This window comes from Rhinolophus hipposideros, assembly GCF_964194185.1.
Source record: "Rhinolophus hipposideros genome assembly, chromosome: 14".
Taxonomy (NCBI): domain Eukaryota; kingdom Metazoa; phylum Chordata; class Mammalia; order Chiroptera; family Rhinolophidae; genus Rhinolophus; species Rhinolophus hipposideros.
Genome location: NC_138060.1, coordinates 43,882,248 through 43,904,947, shown reverse-complemented (window position 1 = coordinate 43,904,947; position 22,700 = coordinate 43,882,248). Strand labels below are relative to the sequence as shown.

General features: G+C 37.4%; 1 protein-coding gene across 15 annotated transcripts in view; it reads left to right on the top strand.

Annotated features, from left to right (window-relative positions):
- Positions 1-22,700, top strand: part of THRB (thyroid hormone receptor beta) — a gene marked incomplete at its 5' end in the record, with an annotated part of 331,491 nt that overhangs the window by 135,931 nt on the left and 172,860 nt on the right. For 8 of the 15 annotated variants that reach the window (XM_081073410.1, XM_081073413.1, XM_081073419.1 and 5 more), the window contains one exon: positions 17,921-17,990. Coding sequence is in view for 1 of the 15 variants with exons in the window: in XM_081073418.1 (XP_080929544.1) it covers positions 17,921-17,970 (50 nt within the window). The remainder of the gene's footprint in view (positions 1-17,920; positions 17,991-22,700) is intronic. The other 7 variants (XM_081073416.1, XM_081073425.1, XM_081073420.1 and 4 more) reach the window with 1 other exon arrangement.

Below are 22,700 nucleotides of genomic sequence, written 5' to 3'. Positions count from 1 at the left end.
TTTCATTTTAATTTTCTTTCCATATTTATGCAAAATTGCTGCCAAATAAAAGTTTTTTTTTAATTGATCAATTAGAATTGATTTTCTCTACTCCTGCTAACCACCGGTAAAGACATCAACAGGTTATAAAGTAGCCAGGAGGAGGTAGCAGAAAGAATGGACAGAGAAAGCCAAAGTCCTGCTGAGGGCATGGCTGTCCCCTTGTTACATGAGCAAAGAATGCAACTCAACTGAAAATTTCATTTCAAAAATTGAATACTTTCCAGTTCTGCTTTATGCCAGTGTTTCCAGAGGCAGAATGAAAGAGGTGGAAGGAAGATTGCAGAAAAGTCATGAGTAATTAAAGTAATGAGAAAATTGTCCAGGTTTCTACTAACAGAAGGTATGGTGGTTGTATAACATGGCCACAAATTGTTTTTACCGTGTCCCAGCAAGAGGTGGGGGTATATGTCTCCTCCCCTTGAATTTGCCTGAGCTTGTGATCATTTTGACCAATATTATATTGTAGAAGAGATACTATGTGACTTCTGAGGCTGGTTCATAAAAAAGCTCAACTTCCCTTTTGTTCTTGGAAACACCTGCTCTGGGTCCTGAGCCACCATCCACTAACTAATTCCAATTAGCCTGAATCTACTGTGCTGGAGAGGCCATATCTGTGTACTCTTGGAAATAATCCCAGCTGAGCTCAGCCTTCCTGTCATCCCTGCCAAGGTGTCATCTATGTGAGTACCTCTAGACCAGACCAGCCACCAGGTGAATGTCTCTGAATATCCTTGGTTAACACTACATGAAAGCAGAAGAATCACCCAATTGAGTCCTGCTTGAATTCCTTGCCCATAAAATCAAGAGACGTAATAAAATGGTTGTTGTTTTAAGCCATTGCATTTTGGGGTGGTTTGCTTCACAATAGTTCCAGTCAATAGTAGGAAAAGCAATGCTTAGTTTTAGTTGTAGTATGAAAATCATCTTAATTCTCCCCACTGAAGAATATTAAATTTTATTTGTGTATGTCAAGGAAGTCAGAAGAACATAAAGAACATTTCAAGAGTCAGAAGATTTGGATTCTTGTCTTGATGTTATTTCTTCCTAAATCTATAAAATAATCTGACCTCAATAAAATAGTAAGATCATTTTTTGGAGATAGGGTGGACTGATTCTGTGTCTGCTCATCTTCTTACAGAAAAACAACCATGTGAGAATTGACAGGAAAATTGTGGTGGAAAGAGGAGGGCCCAGTGTGACTCAGATGTTAAAATACATTATGAAGCAAAGGGAATTAAGAAAGATCAGTACTAATGTAGGAATAGACATGCAAATTAGCAGAGCAGAATAGAGATCAGATATAACGTAAATATGAGAATTTGGTATGTGATAAAGATGGCTTTCAGAACGATGAGAAAAGGATGGATTATTATTTAATTAATGTTGGGTCAACAGTTAACTATTTGGGGGGGAAAATAACAAAGCTAAATATATAGCCACTACTTATGCCAAAGTAAATTCCAAATGAATCAGACTCCAACATAAAAGCAAACTAGGAAAGTGCTAGACAAGTTTTTAAAAATAACTCTGGAGTGCATAAGGCCTTTCTAAACAAGACATAAAACTAATAGGCTATAAGGGACAGATATGTTATGATTGAGTATGTAATAATTAAACATTTCTTTATGGTAAAAAAAAATACACCATCAACAAAGTCAAGGGAGTGGCCGGTTAGCTCAGTTGGTTAGAGTGTGGTGCTAATAACACCAAGGTTGCCAGTTTGATCTCCACACGGGCCACTGTGAGCTGCACCTTCCTTAAAAAACAAAAAAAAACAAAACAAAAAAAACAAAAAGTCAAGTAACAAACACCACACTGGAAAATACATTAGTAACACAAATGACAAGTGAAGGCTCGTTTAATTACTATATGAAGAACTCTTATGAATCAATTTTTAAAAAACCAATAATCCAATAGTAAAATGTGCAAAGCATTTATTTATTCTTCAAGAATTTATTGAGCACCGACCCAGAGCCAATCACTGTTCTCTGATACAGCAGTAAATAAAACTAAGTTCCTGATTCTATGGAGCTCCCATTCCAGTCGACAGATACAAATGACAAAAATGAACAGGCAAGTGCATCCCATTTCAAGGAGTGATAAATGCTGCAAGGCAAGAGAATAAAGAAAGATGAGAAGTAGTTGCTAATGCAGGAAGTTTTCAGGAAAAGAAGCAAGTGACAGGAACAAGTGAGAGAAGTGTATGAAAAGATGCACACAGTTAAAATATATTCAAATAGCGCAGGATTGCTTGTGGTACCAAAGACTAGCACGTCATTAGGAGAGTGGTTTGATAAATTATAAATGGAATAAATGCATTTGATCTTTGAACAACACAGGTTTGAACTGTGCTGGTCCACATAAAAGTAGATTTTTTTCAATAAATATATACAGTACTATAAATGCATTTTCCATATGATTTTTAATAACTTTTTTCTTTTTCTCTAGTTTACTTTATTGTACGAATACAGTATATAATACATATAATACACAAAATATGTGTCAATCAACTGTTTATGTTACCAGTAAGCGTTTCAGTCAATCGTAGGCTATTAGTAGTTAAATTTTTGGGGAATCAAAAGTTATACATGGGTTTTTGACTGCGTGGGGAATCGGTGCCCTTAACCCCTACCCCATTATTCAAGAGTCAACTATACAAGGGAGTGCTAAGTAACCCATTTAGAAGAAGGAAGTATATTTGAATAGGAAACAGAGTTCAAATTAAGATCCAAACAAAATGAGCAAAATATATGCATGTGTGTGCAGAAACATTTCAGGGAGAATAAATCGTTCTTTACTGATAGTGGTCAGCTCTAGGCAGACTCATTTTCCAAAATATACTCTTGAACTTAAAAAAAAAATGCTTTTAGCCACATATATGTTTTATTTCTATTCTAACAATAAAAGAGATAGGAATTCCAGTCCTGGCACAAGACTGAGAAAGTCAATTCACCTTTTGCTCCTGATTTTCCCCAACTGTGGAAAGAGGAATTTGAATGAAATTATCTCTCAATGTTCCTTTAAGCTTTGAGATTTCAAGCCTGAAGTGTTCTTTTGCATACTGCTTTCTACTTAGATTTTTAAAAATGCATAAAAGCAACTAGAAGAAAAACAAACAACAAAATCGATTCAAGGCTACCAACCCACCTTCTTTTATTTCAGTCTTTAGTCCAGGTGCCCCAAAGTAAATAAGAACCTTATATTTTGGTTGTCAATTAATTATTGGCAATAGGTCACTGAGAATAGTAGGTAGGTGCTGACATTTTAAAGTATAAATATATTGCCACAAAGGATCATTTATTCTGTGTCTTATCTTCCTACACCTCATCTCCCAAGAAGAAACTTTTTAGAACAGTGTCAATCAGAGCGAGTCTGTTTGTTTCTTCCTATTTGCATATTCAGTTTACACCATCATATCTGCCTCAGCCGTTCTAATGACTTTGATCGTGAATTTACATCGGGTTGAATTTTTATTAATACTATTATCTTAAAGTGGTGGAGTCAGAGCTAGTATTTATTGCATAATGATTCAAGTTGTTGACTGAATTGTAAAAAATTCTTTTTAAGAATTTATCTCAGCAGCAGGCATAGCTCGTAGGTGCTTAAATGGGAAACAAGAAAAGATTGTCCGTTTTCCCTCCATAAGGGCAAGGGTACTGCAGGGCCTTTGGTGGACAAATGGCCAACATTTCTAGGCTACTGAAGCTTTGTGAGATGTTAGGCGTCCTCCTGTGACCTGTACATCAGCTATTCCTATCAATGGAGCCCACAACTAGATTTCAAGGGGTCCATAAACCTCCTAGGACTGTATGTAGTATGGTGAAACTATGCAAAAGCACCTTTCTGGAAATAAAGCAACAGCACCCCCAGAGATGCCCACATTAGACTCTCAAAGGGATGCATGTCCCAAAATAGATGAGAGACCCACTTGCTTTCAATGTTGCAGAACAACTGCTTGTCATGTCAAGTATCCCACCACAGTGCCATGGTGATGTCCTGTCAGCACCTGAGGAAGGCAGGGGGACTTTGCTCTGTGGTAGGGTGATCTCATACAAGAGGCCTGAGCTTAAATTCTACCTCTCCCCTACTTGCTTTGTTACCTTGGGAAAATTATTTGGTCACACTGAGCCTTAGTTTTCTCATCTTACAAATGGACCTAATAATACCTCACTCCTCTGGTTGAAAGAGCTAAAATGTGCTCTTTCATTAAATGTGCTCTTTCATTTCATGGTCTTTCACTAAGACCATGGTCTTTGAAAAGGAGGCCAGCAGCATTGACATCTCCTTGTTAGAAATGCAGAGTCTCAGGCTCCACTTAGACCTATTGAGTCAGAATGTGCATGTTCCGTAAGATTTTCCCATGTCATTTAGATCAGCTGATATTTACATTATCAATTAAAATAAGGCTTTCAGCCTGTGTCTGGATTTCAAAATGAATCAACTTTCAAGACCTGATTTTTGTCTCCTCCACATCCCCATTTCTCTGGCTTACTGGTAACATGACCATCATCAAGAAGAGCATTTTATTTCCATAAGGCCCCATGTAGAGAATGATTCACATATAGAACATGCTAACAAATGCAACCTTATCTATACCAATCCTCTAAACAAGCCTGCCAAAGGTGGCAGATTATATTTACCTTGCAGTGTGTTTGAGAGACCTAAAGTGGTCCTATAGTGTGAGAGGGTCTGGGAGACAGACTTATGATGCCCTTCACCGTGGTCATAGACTCCTGGGACAAATGTCACCAGAGTTGACCTATCCCAATTGCCCTACTCTCTGATAGGTCTGGGGAGGAATTCCAGGGTGGAGAAAATGGTGTTTCTGTACCATTTAATCTCTGTTCCCCTTGCTGTCTTTTTTGCCATCACTCCTAAATTCTTCAGCATGTACTTCTTAAGAACAAGGACAGTCTTCTACATCACCACAATATAGTTATCAAACCCAGGAAATTCAACATTGATGCGATGATACTAGTATTTAATTGATATTCTGTATTCACGTTCTGTCAATTGTCCAATAATATTCTTGATAGCAATGGTTTTCCAGTCAGGCTCCGTTCCACGATATCATGTTACAGTTGGTCGTTATGTCTCTTTAGTCTCCTTTATTCTGAAACAGCTACTCAGTCTTTCTTTGTGTTTCTTGACTTTGATATTTTGGGAGGGTACAGGCCAATTCTTTGGTAGCTTGCCTCTCAGTTTGCATTTCTGATGTTTTCTCAATATTAGATTCAGCTGATGACTTTTTGGAAGGAATACCCCAGTGGTAATCTTGTGTCCTTCTCGGTGCATCACATCAGGAAACACATGTTCCAGTTTATTCTACTATCGGTGATGTTAGTTTGAACATTTAGTTAAGATGCTGTCTGCGAGGTTTTCCCACTATACAGTTTCCTCTTTGCAGTTAGTGTCTCATTTGGGAGGAAATGCCCTGAGACTATACAAACACTTTTCCTCCTCAAATTTTTACCCACGGGATTTAACTTTCATTGATGACTCTTTTTTTTTTTTTTTCTGGTACCTTCGTCATTCCTTCTGTACTTATTTGTCATTCTACTCTCAATAAGAGCTTTCACTTTTCTCCTATTATTTAGTCATGTATTTATTTATGTCAGTAAGTACTTATGGAGAAACCCTTCACCCTTAGATCTTCAGCCTTTTGTGATCTCCTTCCCCAAGAATCTCTGAGAAGCTGTGGGTTCTTCCATACAGCGGGCTAGGAGCTGCCTGGAGTGGGGACATGGGGTAGGGGGGGAGGGGTGGATGTGTACAACAGGCTTCACAGCCATAGGGGATTCATAATCTTGTTTCCAAACCAAAGTCTTTACTTAACCTGGAAGTTTAGCTTTCTTCTCTTTTATTCACAAGTTGACACCAAGTTGACAAGTTGCTCTTTCTTTAAAGAGCAGAAACCCATATAGAACACAATCTTGATCACCGCTCCCCTTCCATTCAAGCTCTCTTCTCTCCCCTCCAGTGTGTACTCTCAATGACCCAAATATCAGTTCCAAATTCAGTAGTCAATGACTTAGCCTAAGGACTGGAAGATGCTCTAAGATGTGGACAATGTTTTCCTTTCCATTAAAGACCTGAAAACCCAATGGGTAGGTCTCAGTGACTCTTTATGCCTAATGTGTTTTTCCAAAGTAAGCGTGTTTCTGACCAATTTGTGATAGCATCTGAAATTCCTTTAAAACTCTTTACTTAGAAACTTTAATTGAGAGCAGGGAATAAGCTTGCCATATTGTAGGTGGTGTACACAATTTTTGAGAAATTGTTTTGAAAAATGTAACAGTTTAGCAAGGGATTGAGGTAGCTTTGTTGCCAAAATCTCAGTATTTACAATTTGCTGTATGGACTTGCTTTATTAGGTTTTGTTTCATTTAAATTAAAGGATAAAGCAAACATTTTAATTGATTGAGTGGCTTGTTACTAGCAAGCCACTCAATTAAAAGCACAGGTTTTATAGTTTTTCTTCTCTTTTTTACCATGTTATCTAATACATAAAGTCAGAGAAATAAATGATAAAACACATTAACCTATTTTTTTAATCTCCCTGCCTCTGCCAGTGCACCAGTGAGCCTGTAGTCGTTTACCATACTGACCAGCACAGTTCAGGAAAGTGACAAAGTAACAAGAACTCCCATGAAAAATGAAGATGCTTTAGCATATGTGCTGAAGTGTCTTCTCCACTGACTGAGATATCCTCTGCTCCTCACTTGTGTATGGAAACCTCATTTCTTTGGACTGCCTTCATTTCCTTTTCAAATAGCTATAGAGATTGCTGTTTTGCTCACATTGGCCTCTAGCCAACTGGGTGACAGTTGTTGCTGTAGGACTAGGGAATTCTGTTGAAAGAATTCATGAGCGGGTGTGACATTTATATTAACTGTATGGACGTTCAGCTAGGCCGTCTAAACCTTTAATGCTGTTAATAATGTACAGTTTTAAATTAGTCCACACAACTCACGTGAATATACATATATAATATATATATATATATACATATATATATATATATGTATATATATATATATATAAAAGAAAATGTTTTTTTTAATTGGTGTTTTCCATTCAGATATGTCCAGAGGGTAAGAACTCACTTTTACTTTACTTTTACTGATGCATCTAGTTCCAATTCTCTGTATTAAGTTAGAAGTTTATCTCCTGATGTATCATTAAAGAGAAAATGAACAAAGTTTCCAGATATTTATGAAGAAAACTAGAATTTGTTAAGAAATGCTTTACTACATTTTTTACAATAGCTTTTATTTATCTAGGTTTTTTTCTGGGGGGGGGGGACATTTAATATTCACTCTTAAGTTCACTAGCCAGTATTAATAGCTCCTCTTAACATTTTGGAGTGTTTTTTCCAAATCCTTTTCTATGTATATGAGATATATATATATTTCATATTTTGCATATATAGTTTTTCATCCTGCTTCTTACATTTAACATTTTATTGTGGTGATTCTTCACATTATGAATTTGTAAGTATTAGCTTTAATGGCGGCACAATTACTTTCTAAAAGCATTCCCCCCAGTTTGGAACTTATAGGCTGCTTCTGATTTCATACTAAAGTGAACACTTCTGTAGACATCTGCGCATTTGAGCCTTAGTTTGCATTTTTGGTGATTTCCTTGGGAGCATCTGTGCTGTCTTGGAGCTAAAGCAGAAGCAAAGCTTAGGATCCATTACCTAGGGAAGAAATGATTCATTTCAGCCCTGTTAAATTCCTCATCATTCATGACCCTTTTTTTGCTAAAACAATGACCAGTCACATTCATTCACATCCCTCTTAGCCCACAAACGTGTCCTCACAAGGACAGCTTTACCAAATTGGACCATGGTGTTTGGCTCAAAGTGTGTTTTCCTTTCTTTGGGAGTGGAAGACAAGCCAGATGGCAACTTGCCCCAAATTACTCCAAGACCCTTTTGTAGGGAAAGTTTTGTTCAGTAGGACCAGAGCGAATGTTTTAAAATAAAAGTTTTATTGAGGTGAAATTTGTTCCTGTGCTAGAAAGATAAGGTTTATTCTCACATGCCTGGACTGGTTCCTTGCCACATGTTTGCTAGCTCTTCTGTAGACATACAATTTCAATGACCTAAGAAAGACTTTACACCCTGAAAAGAGAGATAAAGGAAACTCAAGACCATGAACTCCTTTATCACAGCGATGCACATAGATGGTCACACCATTCTTCATTGTCAATTGCAGGGCCCTTTGTTCCTCTTTCAAAATGTGTCTTTGTGTTTCTCAGAATGAGCTGGCTCTCTCTCTATCCCAGCTGTCGGAAATGCAAGAGAACTTCATGGAAAGCAAGTGTATATATGGTTCCCTGGAAGGTTAAAGGTGAGCTCCCGTCACTTCGTCACAGTCACCATCTGCTCCCAGGCTCACAGGGGCAGCAGACATTGTTAACATGGTGTGACAGGAAGTGTCTCTCTTACAGGTATTGAGCGTCTTGTTCCTAGAGAAGTGTGACTCAGTGCCTTGGGAGGAGCGTTTCTCTCCTGGCTCTGCCCTGACTGATCTACTATGTGACTTAGAAAGCGTTTTTTAAGGACTCGTTCTGGGGAAGATTATGACAACTTATAAAGATACATACATGATAATAAGTTAACATAAATTAGAAAAGGGAAAAAAAGCAAGAAGACAAAGGAAAGACAAGCATAGGCATCTAATAAGGAGCTGGAGGTGAGGTTGATGTGCAAAATGTCTATCATTATTCATTCAATCACTTTTTATTGAGTGCCTAATATTTTTAGGAACCCTGTGTTAGAACATGTTTTTCAAACTTAGTTGCAACATTAATGATCCATGAAACCATCTTAGTGAGTGAGCACCAGTTTTAATGGAATAGGATGTGAAGGCTAGAACAGAACAAATAGAAAATATCAGGGGGCATTGCATAAAGAAAGGGTATTATTTAGTAAAATGTATGTTTCAAAATTTATATGTGTGCTTGTATATTGTGGTCATGATATATAGTGTATTTCTTAACTGTAGCCATTCATAGTAAGAGAAAATTTGTAAACCACCTACCTACAGTATGCACAAATTTGGTTATATAGAAGATATCCTTGAATTTTTCCTAGTCTGAGAGCGAAGATTTCAATATTCATCATTAACTAAGATGTTTGGTGTACGGTTTTATCAGATTGAGAAAATTTCCTTTCAATCCTAGTTTGTTGGAGTTTTTATCATAAATAGATTTGAATGATATAAATGCTTTTATATAAATACGTTTTCTGCATCCACTGAAATAATCATATGCTTTTCCCATTTTTCTGTTAATAGGATGCTTTACATTTATTGATTTTCCAATATTAAACCAACCTTCTATTTCTAGAATAAAGCCCTCTTGCTGATAATGTGTTATCCTTTTAACAATATCTTAGGACTCAGTTTGCTAACATTTTGTTTAGTATGTTTCTCTTTAATTTCAAAGGGATATAAGTTTCTAATTTTCTTCTCCTGTAATATTCTTGTTCATTTATGGCCTGAAGGCTATGGTGGCCTCATAAAATGAGTTTCATATAATAATGAGTTGAGACATGATTTGTTTTTTTCTATATGAAAAAATGAACTATGTAAGAGTGGTATGGTTTTCCCTTATGTGTTTAGAAAAATTCACCAATAAAGAGGTGTAAGACTGCAGAATATTTTGTGATGAAATTTTTAAGTACATAGTCAATTTCTGTAATGGAAATAGAATTAGTCACATTTGTATCTTTTTTCCCTGTTTTGGTAAAAATTTTTTAGTAGTGTTTCCATTCATCAGCATTTTCAAATATTGCCATAAAGTGTTCATATATCATCTTATTTTTACTTATATTTCAATTTTACATAGATTTTAAAACTATAAAACATTACAATTATTGTTTTAAACAGTTAATATTCATTTAGATTTGCTGCATACTTACCATTTTTGTTGCTCATTATTCTTTTCTGTATTTTCAAGCTCTCATCTGGATCTTTTTCCTTCTACCTAAAGTATGCTCTTTAATATTCTGTAATGTTGGTTTGCTGATAGAAAATTCTATTAGGATTATTTGTCTAAAAAAGTCTCTATTTCATCTTCATTTAAAAATAGCCTTAGCGAGGTCTAATTCATACAAAATAAACAGAGTGTTAATACTTACATATACAGTTTGGTAAGTTTTGACATGTATACTCTGTTAAAACATCACCATTATCAATATAATGAACATATCCATTATCCCTAAACTTTCCATGTATCCCATTTTGATTCTCCAAATGCAGAGCAAAACTTTGGGTGCACTTAGAACAAACCTATCTTTTCCTGGGCCTTTGCATTTGGTTCAGTAGGGAACTAGATAAATATCTTCCAATTTCTTGGGCCAGCGTAATTATAACAATACCGGCTAATACTTATATCATGCTATGTGCCAGGCACTGTTCTAAGCACTTTATACATTTTAATACTTGATTAATATCATCACAACTCTATGAATTAGGTATTATTATTGTCCCTATTTTACCATCGAGGAACCTGCGGTGGGCACCAGAGCTCCCTAAAGGTGTGTCTCCCTAAAAGCATGATCATACATGTGTGTTCTGTGGCCTGGTGAAAATTTTCTACCTGGAGGTTCACTGGTGTCTCAGGGAACTGGTGTCTCAGTGAACACCAAAAGTGTATTTTCAATCCCTTTGTCTTATATTTATTTTAGAAAATTTGGAAAAATGCAGATAAATATACAGAATAAAATTTAAATCAATAATCCAACCACCCAAAGCAAATAATTGTGTATCCTTTGAGCCTTCTGCCATTATAAATAACACCACACACACGTCTTTGTCACTAAAACATTGTATGTAGTCATAATCATTTGCTTAAGATAAATTCTGAGAAGTTGAAATGCTGAATAAAAGAACGTGAAAAACTTTAGGCATCTGATGCAACTCACTAATGTTTTACTAGCTGGGTGGGTAGGAGTGGGGGCAGGGTGCAGAGTAAGCAGATAAGTGATAAAGTAGTCACATAGAAGAAAGACTATCCCAGTACTTGCATACTGGCAAGAAACCCTCCAAAGGATCTCTGATACGATGATTCTGTAGTGTCTGTTTATTTTTTTCCTCGTAGAAAGAGAAAGTGGATTTTCATTTTTATAATAAATAGCTTTCTTTTGGTAGATACCACTGAATTTGGAGATAGAGAGCCTTTTATTGTTTGTTTGTTTTTACTGTTAATTATGTTGCTCCAATTCCAATTGTGTTCACTGGGTCAAAAGAATCATTACCAAGTTCGTTCTGGTATATGACCTGGACGGACAGCCTCAGCGCCCAGATTCTGCCATTGCTCCTTCATGGGTAGTGGTTTCCCTGCCACACTTTGTTTGAAGATCCTCCGGGGGTGGCTCTCCGGAGTGATGAATGCCATCTTTGTGTAAAGGGGCAGGAGGGAAAATAATCTAATTCTACCAAAGAGAGAAGACAGTAAACCGATCCTCTGTTTCCATTGCTGCTGGAAAAAGAACAGTAAATGACAGCAAAATTGAATAGCTTGATACTTGCACGGTATAAATTACCCAGCGGAAGAGATGTGTTGAGAAGGAGAGTGAGGATTTGATCTCTGCCTTTCAGTTTCTGTCATTGTCAACCACCAAGTACAAAAGTTGGCTTGGCAAACCTTGGCTTCATCCAGGATACTAGGGAGAGAGCCAAGAGATTTTTTTTTTCCCCTGCGAAGTTGCTCTGGATTGGTCTTTTGTGGATATGTTTACATTGGTGAATAAAGTCAGAGTACTTTAGTCATTTTGCCACAGTAGTGTCTTCAGACTATGGGTTGGGCCCTATTAGTGGATAATGAAATCAATTTAGCAGGTTATTTCTAACTTTTCTTTAATGAAATAGTATTTAAAAGACAATAGGGTAGAGTTGAATGGAATAGAAAATATCAAAATGCATCACATAAATAAGAATATTATTATTTTATGGAACTTCTGTTTTAGTTAGATATACATACACACATCTGCATATATGTACATGTGTTATAGATTAAGACATACTTTTTGTTGTGGGCCATGGTCAAACAATTACTGCTGGGAATTTTTGACATTAGAGGTTTTCATTTCTCTGGGAATATTTTTTAATATAGACAATTTTCCAAAAGTTGTTTGTTTGGAATTAAACAGATCAAACTTTTGGGTTTGACGTTGAGGTGAGCAGGGAAAATCTGCACATCGATATGGACAGTAATTATCTTCTTGCTGAACAAATTCTAAGTAGAAAAAAAATGGCTTATCTGAATCTGTCTTTATTGTGGTCCTATTAAAAAGCAACTCTGGTAATGACACTTCTTTTCAAATGTCAGATGAAAAACACCCCAAGGTTAGAAAACCACCATAGTGGCATTCAAATACCAACCCCAAGAGTCACCATACTTTAACAGGAGAAGGGCTCATGGTAACTGTATTCCTACTTGCCTGTGATTGGAGTTAAGAATTTACCAAACAGTGAAGTCACTAGTCGATTGTGATGACATGTGCTGATTTTTAAACGTTACTATGACAATTCTGTAATAAAGTTTCATGTATGCGATGTTTTCCCCCAAATTCAGTTTAATTCAAATATGTGTTAATTGCTTTGAGTTAACATTAAGTGGACACATGAACTTGGGTAAGATCTAGCTAGTGGCTCAATTGTGTGTATAAGCAAGTTTTTCATTTGTGGGAACTATATATATATAAATACATGTATACCGATCATTTTAGCATGTAACACATTTCACCAAATATATTTATTCATTGGTATTTCATCTTTATAAAACTAAAGAATAGTCAATGCATAAATAAAAATAGTCATTCTAAAAGAAGGTGGTGGCTTCCTGGTATGCTATTTGGGGATTTGGAGATTGTGTTTGGATTCAGCAGTAAGGAAAAATTGTGTTTGATTAGTAATATCTGTGATGAACATGGGAGGGAGAGAGTGGTGATATATATACCATGTGTTTATCTTAGAACTTTTCCATTTAGTAAATCTTTATGGTATCTTGCAAACATGCTTTGATTCCTTCATTTTATAGGGTGAGGTAAAGGAATAGCAGGTGAATATAGCCCAAAGCTAAACCTTTTAATATATCTTGATCTTGTTTTATTTGTCCACCTTCATCTAGATTATTTGTTTATGACTACTGTACCTTATAAATGTTTGTCTGTTTACTCCTTTCCATTCCCACTGCCACTGTTACATTTTTGATCCTCATTAAAAGAATTTTTATAGTAGCTTTCTAGACCACTTCCCTGCTTCTGGTGCTTATATTTTTTCATAGGGTCAAGGGTCATGAGCTCCACTGAAAATCACTCAGAAAACTGAATGCTTACACACACTTCTGCCAGATTGTTCAGGAGAATTGTAAATTCCCTGAGGCCTACACTTGATTAGAAACCCCTAGTCTAGTTGTCTCCCACCCATCTATCCCTCAAATTTCTTTCAGACTAGTTTTCCTAACATGTAATTTAGATCAGATTACTTTCTGTTCAGAACCATTTCATTTTCTGTTGCCTTCAGAACAGAAGTCTAATCTGCTTGGATTGGAATCTAAACTCTTTCAAGCTCTCACCTTTGTAGCCTGATTGTTCCCTTTTATATCCTAGGTTTCACCTCCCCAACACACAGCCTTCTAAGCCAAACAAGAATATTGCTATTTCCCCAATATTCCCTTCTCTTTGCTCCCACAGTTGCCACTTCCTGATTATCTTCTCCTTCACTTCCACCTCTTTGGGTCCTTCCTACCCTTCAAGCTCAGTGTCTGTTCTGATTCTGTTATTTTTGTGGACATAGCTCTCAGCACTGAGTAATACCTTGTATAGTGTCTTGCACATCGTGGTATGTTTGCCCGTTGACTTTCAGATCCTTTCTTTGCCCTTCCCTTGTATTATTGAGAGTCTAACCCCTGAGGGTTGTACAGTCCAGGTTCCAGAGTCATTTGGCCTCCATCTGGGTTCAGCCATTGGAAAGCCCTGGAGGGAGAATGGAAGACTGACAGATGGGAGAAGCCGGCTGTTTCTTCCCCACTCTGTGCCTCAGACAGTATCTCTGATGGCAGCTGCGTCTCCTCTAGGCATCAGCTCCTACTAGAGGGGCCCTTTGAGTTTTCAGCTTCTGCTGGGTGACCCGGGCCTCAGGGCTCCAGTATTAACGTTTCCATTCTTTGTCTCTATAGCTCAGGGATTTCCTACAATGGCTGAGTTCTTGATGCCTCATTTTCTCCTGTTTGCCTTTATATCTTTCCTTGGGTTATCAATTTCCTGCATTATAGTCCTTCTGTTTAAATACTTAGACTAGTTTTTTACATTCCTGGTTGAACCTTGACTGAAACAGCTAGAATTTGATGGATATTTGCTGAGTTTTATTGCCTAATTTTACACTATCTTCTGTGTGGGCATCTTTTATTTGAGTGAACCAGGTATAGGTCCTATATCAGTTACCATCCAGGTCACAATAGCATTACAGGGGTTTTCCGAGTAGTAGTAAATTACCTCAAAACCCAATGGTTTGAAACACTTAGCCTTTATAAGTTCATAAGTTATAAGTTCATAAGTTTGGTTGGGTGGTTCTTCCGATTCTAGCTGGGACCACTCCTGCATCGGTGGTCAGCTAACGCTCGGTGGCTCTCCTCATCTTGCCTGGGGATTCTTATACGTATGGGGCTTGGCTGGTGAAGGCTGATCTAGGATGGCCTTGGCAAGGCAGCTGACATGAGTCAATTTCACTCCATGTTTCTCAACCATGACAGGCTAGCCCAGGCGATCACAGAGGAGCAAGAGGAAACACACAAACATAAAAAGAACTTTTTCAAACTTCTACATGCAGCGTACCTGCTAACATCCCATTGGCCAAAGCAAGTCACATGGCCAAAATCAGAATCAAAGGGGCAGGAAAATAGACTCAAATAGTGAGAGGAACTGCAAAATTACATGACAAAAGATTAGGCACAGGGGGGGTGGAGAATGTAGGCTATTAATTCTATGCAGTCCATCTATCTCAGGCTCCAAAAGATTTGAAGAGACCTGAGACAACGGAGGTAGGTAGGTAGGTAGGTAGATGGATATACCAACAGACAGACAGATAGATGACATTAACTTTTTGCTATAATATTAACCCTTTTAAAATGAAAACTTTACAATAAAATACATATTATGTATTTGCTGATTTGTTCCATATAGTTCCTTTGTACATAATTACTGAATAAAAAATAGACCAAATAAAAAGCCATTTATAAATAACATTTTAGTAAACCAAGTTAAAGGGAATTTATTTATTCTTTAACCTTCAATTTGCATTAATTGGGAGTTGTCCTGGGAAATTGTACCAATCTCACCTCAGGTCAGATGGCTTAGCAAAATGAACTGTTTCATGCCCAGAAATAAATATATTCCAAATATAAATATGAATCAGTTACAAAACAGATTCTTTTGAAAGTACAATATAACCACACTATTAATATAGTTGTGCCCCAATTAAAAGTGTGTAAAGAGCATATATTCTGGGCTAAAGTTGTCCCAAAGAGTGATTCTCATTTTTGCTTTCAAAAATCTTGTGTAAGCAAACTGGGCAGCCTCCTTTGAGCCATTCATAGCTCCTCATTTTCTAAAGAGAAGAATTAAAAATGAGTTTGTTTAAGTTGCAGGGGTCTGGGGCTTGACCTTGCTACTTTAAATTTCCTTCATCACTGAGAAATCACTTTGACTTTGTCTTCTTGGAGTACTTTAATTTGGCTTGTTCTTGGTTTGAGGCACATAATGAAAAATATGCTGTCTGTTTGTATTATAGCAAATTTGGAAGCCACCTCAATGACAATGTTTTTTCAGTTTCCTTCTCTGCAGTTTGGTCATTAGAATCTAAGCCTGTTCTCAGTAATTCAGAACGAGGCCCATCACATCTTACTGCCTGGGTGAGATTCCCAGCTACCTGCTTCTTCACTGTTTAACTGTGGACAAGAGTTTAAACCTTTCTCTGCTCCGCCTTTCCTAATCTGAAAAAATGATGTTATTAATAACATCTACCTCGTGTGATCATTGTCAGGATTAAATTAAGTGAAATTAGGTAAAGGATATAGCATACCCCAGCTATCTATAGAAATCCTTATGATTATTCATCATCATGGGACAATTTTTAGATTGTTTATACTGAGTCAGGCTCACATATATTCTTCAAAGTCTAAGTCAATTATACCCCAAGAAAAATAAATCGAGGTTCAATATCATTTTCATACAAAAGGCACTGTTTGTTTTAAAATATTAGTGTCAGGGGTAGTGGTATATATTTACTCATATTTGCCAGAAAGCCACAACAGTTACAAACACAAGCTTCTTCCTTGCCTTGTCAATTCAGTCTTTAAAAATGCTCTTAGAATTGGTGTCTTAAATGTTTTGGTCTTTGACCTCATGCTATCAGAGTTTTTGACTGTCTAGCAAACAGGGAGGTGATAATTGATGGCTTGGATTTGAAGATTTATGACAGGTACAGCGGAGCAAGACTTTGATGAAAATGGATGAACACAGCCCCAAAATCTTCCTTACAGTTGTTTCAAAAGGGAGGAAGATTAATAATAAGCAGATCAATTTTTAACAAATATGTTTCCCTTTCAACACATTGAGTGTTGATTCTTCATGGAGTCATCATGCCGGTAAAACAAGACAAGGCAATATCTTGAGAAGGCCAGAGTCAACTGGCAGAGAAAATTCACACCTACACACATACATATGCACACCCACACATAACCAACAATCACTTTAATGATATAACAAGTGCTTTTATGGTGCCATAAACGTTGGATGTTGGGTCAAAAGACGATGACTGAGCATGTATTTATTCAATGTGGCAGTTAAGGGGAATGAGCTGTTAGAGATCCACATGGTTAGCTCTCACATACCCAATGCTGAGTCAAAAATGCAGAGGGATAGATACACATACACAGGTTCATATCATAAAAACACACAACACTGTTCATTATCCTGCATACACAGATGTAAATGTAAAAAACTGGACTGGAAAGATACTGCTGCATGGTTGGGCCTTGGAGTGGGGTTGTCAAGGTGATTATACCTGTGCTCCATTTTCTTTTTTTATTTTTTATTTTTTTTTAAAAAAAGAGGAGATGTCAAAAAATGTTATCAATGGTCCATCCTGGGTAGCAGAAACCCAGGCATTTGTTCTACTGACCTCTGTTTTTCTATGATTTCTGAGTTCCACACAAATATTTGGGGACCACAGTGTAGTTGAAAAGCAGCTTCTTACTTGTGCAGACACTTAGAGATTGCTGCACAAGCAGATGCAACGGTCTGTTGGGCTGTCTTTTTCATCTGTTTATACCTGTGCGAAGTGTCCCCACTATGATCACACTTAATGTAGTCCAGACAGCACCATAGCTTCGTGCTCCGGTGCATATCCTGTCACTTCACCAGAGGGCACGGCCAAAGCTTTCATTTGTTAAAACCTAGCCCAGAAAATGTCCTCTGAGACCCAACTGGACCCTCTTTAGCATAAATTTTCTAAATTGTTTAAGATTCGCATTTGCCTTTTTGTCGCTTTCCCAGGCTGAGAATCCAAAACTCCTGAGTTCTGTCAACAGAAAAGGAGGTCTTTGGGATGCACAAATGTTGTCCCATGCCTATAATGTGTTACTATGATCCTTTTGCTAAAGTCCCTTTCTCTGAAACCATCTCCCCTTTGGAGTGAGATTTTATCTAAGGCTATTTGCATTTATTCAAAATCAGAGACAGCTCTGAAACCAGACCCTATTTACACATAGAAAGAAGAACAGATTAAGCAAATGTTGGGGAACTTAAAAAACAAAACAAAACACATCTATTTATCTTCTTATGTTTCTTTTTTTTTTTTTCCAGATCTGCGGTTTCCCTCCCATTGGCCTTCCAGCGGCTGCCAAGTTCCACAGGTGATTTAATGGATCAGAAGGTCAGATGTCAGGCTTGACTTGGCTGTTGGCAGACTTGTGGTCTCTATGATTAATTGTCACTTTTTGACATTATGGGAATTATCTTCTCATTTGTGGCGTTGCTGCTGTTGTTCTTTTATATAGTTTTGAATGCTAGGTATTCAGAGAAATGTAAAACAGTAAGTGGGCTAAAAAAAAAAAAAGCATGATGGAGAAAAGGAATGCTGCAAATTCACTTGGGAGAAAAAGAGTAAAAATAGGACAGGGAGAGAAAGGAGCCAGCCCATTTTTCATTTGTTTTGTGGGGAAACTGTGCTCGCTGAAGATCCAACAGTCTTCTCCATTCTCTTTTCCTGGAGTGTTAAAAAAAAAAAGGCCTAAGAATTAGATCACCCATGGGTTAAAGTAAGTCGGGCAGGACATATAAGCACCTGTGTATTGAAGACTCCCTTTTTTTACTGACAAGCCTCTTGCATTCTCCCTGTCATCACCAGAGGTTTGGCAATACCAAGCAGCCAGTTTGGAACACGAGGTTATAATTCGGAACTCAGTTTGTTTACATTATTATAACAACAGTTTCAGTTTGTCTGTGCAGTTCAGGTTGTGTCAGCACTTTCCTTTCTATGTTTATTATTTTTAGCAGTTTAAAAGCTACCCGTGAAAAAAATGGCTTTCTGGCTGTAAGGTGACATTCCGGCTGGGCCAGAGTCTGGTGGAGTCTATAGAAATGCTCACTGGCTGGGGGAGTCGGGTCTTTTGAATGCTGTCTTTGTGCCTCGCTTTGCCCAGGGCCTCTGGCCTATTGTCTAGGTGCCTCAGTTAGGGGTGGCGCTATCTGATTGTAACCAGTACTAATATTACAGCGCTCAGTGCCCAGGCCCTCCCTGGGGGCCCCCAGTCTGGCTGCCTCTGTCGCCCAGCCTTCTCTCCAGGGGACCAGTCACAGCTCTCATATCAGAAAACCCTATTTGTAATTTATAGAATGTTCAAGGGAAAAGTATCAGTAAAGATTGTCTGGACCTGTGGTTCTCTAACTTTTTTTTTTTTTTTACAAATCACCCTTTTCCAAAATGAAATCTTTCAGTGAACCCCAATTTGTAAGACATGGAAAAGTACAGCTTTTCTGTTTGAAGATGAGAAGGGTGCCGTAAACCCCACTCTTCAGCCTCCTCTTCACACACCCCCAAACTAGGTGACATCTCAGGTCGCTCACCCCTCCCAGGAAACCTACCACTCCTCAGAATACTTGCACATTATTCTTGCAGGGCAGTTCCCTCGATTTACAGATAAAGAAACTAAGAGGTGATTTTTAGAGATGCTTAAAACACCAGGCATCAGACACTAGAGTTCTCACTTCAGTAATATATTTGTACATAGTTCTAGAAAAGGCACAACTAACCTGTGGTGATAGTAATCAAAATAGTGATTACTGGATTGACTGGAAAAGGGGGCTCAAGGGAATTTTCTGGAGTGATAAAAATGTGTATCTTTATAGAAGTGTGGGCTACATGGCATTTGACAAGATTCATCTGTGCTTTTTACTAGATATAAATTATACCTCCATTAAAAAATAAAAACAATGAGGGAAGTAAAGCAAAAGAAAAATCTAGGCATTTAACGAATGAAACTACTGATGAACTTCCTTAAATACTGAAAAAAACTAATGAACTTCCTTAAAGCTATGTGGACTATTAAGGGAGGTCTAAGGTCAGTTTGCAAAGTTTCAGAAAATAGGAGATCACGGTGTTCTTTGTTCAATAATCACCTGACATGGTGTTCTTTGTTCAATATTCACCAAAACCAGAAAAAAAACTTATCAGAGAATTCCAGACACTAGAACCACTGAATACCTTTTGGGGTCTTCTCACCTGTAATGTGGCTAAAAGATAATACCTGGGAGTTCTGGGAATGAAAACCTCACGCATTACTTGGACATGTACTGTTGATAATGCTCGGGAAATTCTTCATAGTTTTGTAATCCTCTGCTACCTCCTCTGAATGCTTTTCCATGACCTATAAAATGCAAGATTCCTCATTATATATCTTAGCAGAGTGGACCTTCTGGTGACTGAGGTGGGAAGACGGGCTTAAGTGACCTCTGTAAAATAAGCTACTGACGGATTCAGACTTTTTGCTTTTGGCTGTGTCAAGTACTTGTGGCAAGCAAATGATTGGCTGTGTACCCATATCCTTGCAATAAGGCATTTTGATCCTCTGAAAAGCACTTTCTACCCCCTGAAATACTTGGAACCAATCCTATTTAAATTTTTCTATTTGTGTGGTTTAGAAATCAGGCAGTAACATGGAAGGTAATTATTTTGATTGAAAGGCAGCTCAGCTAAGGACATAGACTGGGCAGTAGGACCCAGCAGCCAATTCTGCTTTTTAGAGCCTGGTGAGGAAACTGGGGCTGGGAAGAGCAAAGAAAATGTTTTTTAAAGAAAATAATGACGGTGTAAGGAAAAGTCAAGAGAGGATCCCGTAGAGCTAGAGCAGGAAGGATTTAAAGCTGCTCAAGTGTTCCCGTTTTTGAGGCTGATAGTTTGCTTCAGAAAGGACAAACTGTCTACTAATTGAGTGATTTCCAAACAAAGGGCCAAGGCCTATTTAATTTACCACACGGATCCACATTGACAAAAATTTAGTTCACTAATGAAGCTATGGCAAAACTTCCGCAAAGATAGAACATTTTCAATAACCAGGACATTTTTTTAATTCACACATAGCGTACTTTGCCTGCGTGTACATACAAATTTCATAATCAAATTAAATTCAATTTAGCTAGAGATTTTTATCCAGCCAATTCAGTTTAATGTTCCTAAGAGCAGAAATGAAAGTACACAATGTAAGAGTTTGAGCAGAATTTACTTTTCTGCAAAATCTGCTTTTTTGCAATTCTGGATGCATCTGAAAGGAACTGTTTCTTCAAGTCATTCTGAGGCAACCTATCCAAACCAAAAGCACCAAAACAGAAATTGTATGTCTTCTCCGTTTTGGTGACTTGGGGCAAGTGATTTTCCTGGACCCAACGCTCTTGAAATGTATGGATGTACATATGTATGCATGCATGTTTATATGTATTTGTTTTTTACTTATAGGTCATAAGTAATCTTATGAAAATGCAGCATGTGTAGTTATAATTCTGTTATTCACGAGAATGACAGTGAGAGTAAAATGTCGGTAATTGAAGCCCAGTCTATTTTTTTTTCCCCACTGATGTTTTTTAAATCAGCCACCTGAACCTTTTCAACCACTAAACTGCTTATAAGGGCTGTTATTAAGTGGGAAAATACCCTGATTTGAGTTTTATCTCCTTTTCCTTACCACAACGATTTCCCCATTGGTGCTATTGCACTCACTACAACTACTAAATAACAAAATAAATAGGTAAGATGAAAGAAAAATAACAAACATTTAAATGTGGAAATTCTTCTTCTTCTCGGTTTCCAGGTAAGGAAACAGTAAAATAGTCAGGAGCAATGCCTAAATGACAGTATCACTGTCACAGAGTCAGATCTCTCTATCCATAAGTCTCTGCCTTAAGAAGAGAAGCAACGGATCCAAACTAATCGATATATTACATTTGCTGGATTAGAGAAATAGCTAAATTTGTGAAGAGAATAAACTAGTATTTGGGGCCCATTTCGGAAAACCATAAGTAACAGTAATAAACTTACAAAGGTTCATTTTTCTCTCCAGGGCAGTGGATTGGGTGGTTCTGTGATCATTGAGAAGGACTCAAATACCTTCTATGTTTCTGCATTTCTGTTCTTAACATGTGACTTTATCCTCAAGGTTATCTCTTGGTTCAAGATGACTGCTGGAGCTCGAGCCCTCACATATAAATTCTAGGCATAGGGAATCTGGAAAGGGGTGGGTAAAGGAGGATAAAAAGCACCCATTACCAGAAGATCTTACCAGAATTCCCATCCAACAATTCTACCTATAATCTTCCACCAACTCCTAGTTGCAAAAGAAGATGGAAAATGTAGCTGGGTACCCTTGCATCCAGACATAAAGGGAGATGTGGTTATATAGGAATTTTGTGGAGGCCCCTGGCATATCCGGTCACAATCAGGCAGCTATTAGAGACTCTTCAGTCATGGAGGTGAATGATCAGGGTGTGCCTTAGAGCACCTGCTGTTGTAGCCAACTGCATAATGAATAAAAGGAGCAGGAAAAGGTAGACCTGAGGACTCCAGTTTGTGATGGTGAGATTTGTATTAGTGAGGTGGCTTCAGGGACAGGAGAGAAGAGATGAGTGTGATAGAGCTTTGTGAAGAATGAATTGATGAAGGAAAATGTATGCATTCGTTAGCTGTGCAATTCAAAACTAGATAACTCAAATATATGCATATGTATATTTATGTATTCCAGAAAGACATTTAGCTACACTTCTAGTAAAGAGGATCTGGATAAATTAAAAGGTTACTTTTTTTTTCACACAGAAAATTGGCTGGGAATCTCAGGATGCAGTCTATTGGTGATACATAATACATAGATAAATACATGCATGCATATACACACCACAAACAATGTAAAACTTTTCTAGGGCTCCATACGATCAACAGCAATGATTTTCAAACTTTAGCATCCCTAGAAAAAAAGGAAAACAAAAAAGGAGCTAAGCTAAATTATAGACTTTTAAAAGGAATGAAAGGAAAAAGAGTTGTAAAAATAACTAAGACATTATCATAAGAAGCCAAACTTGAGGAAGTTGGAAAGTCAGG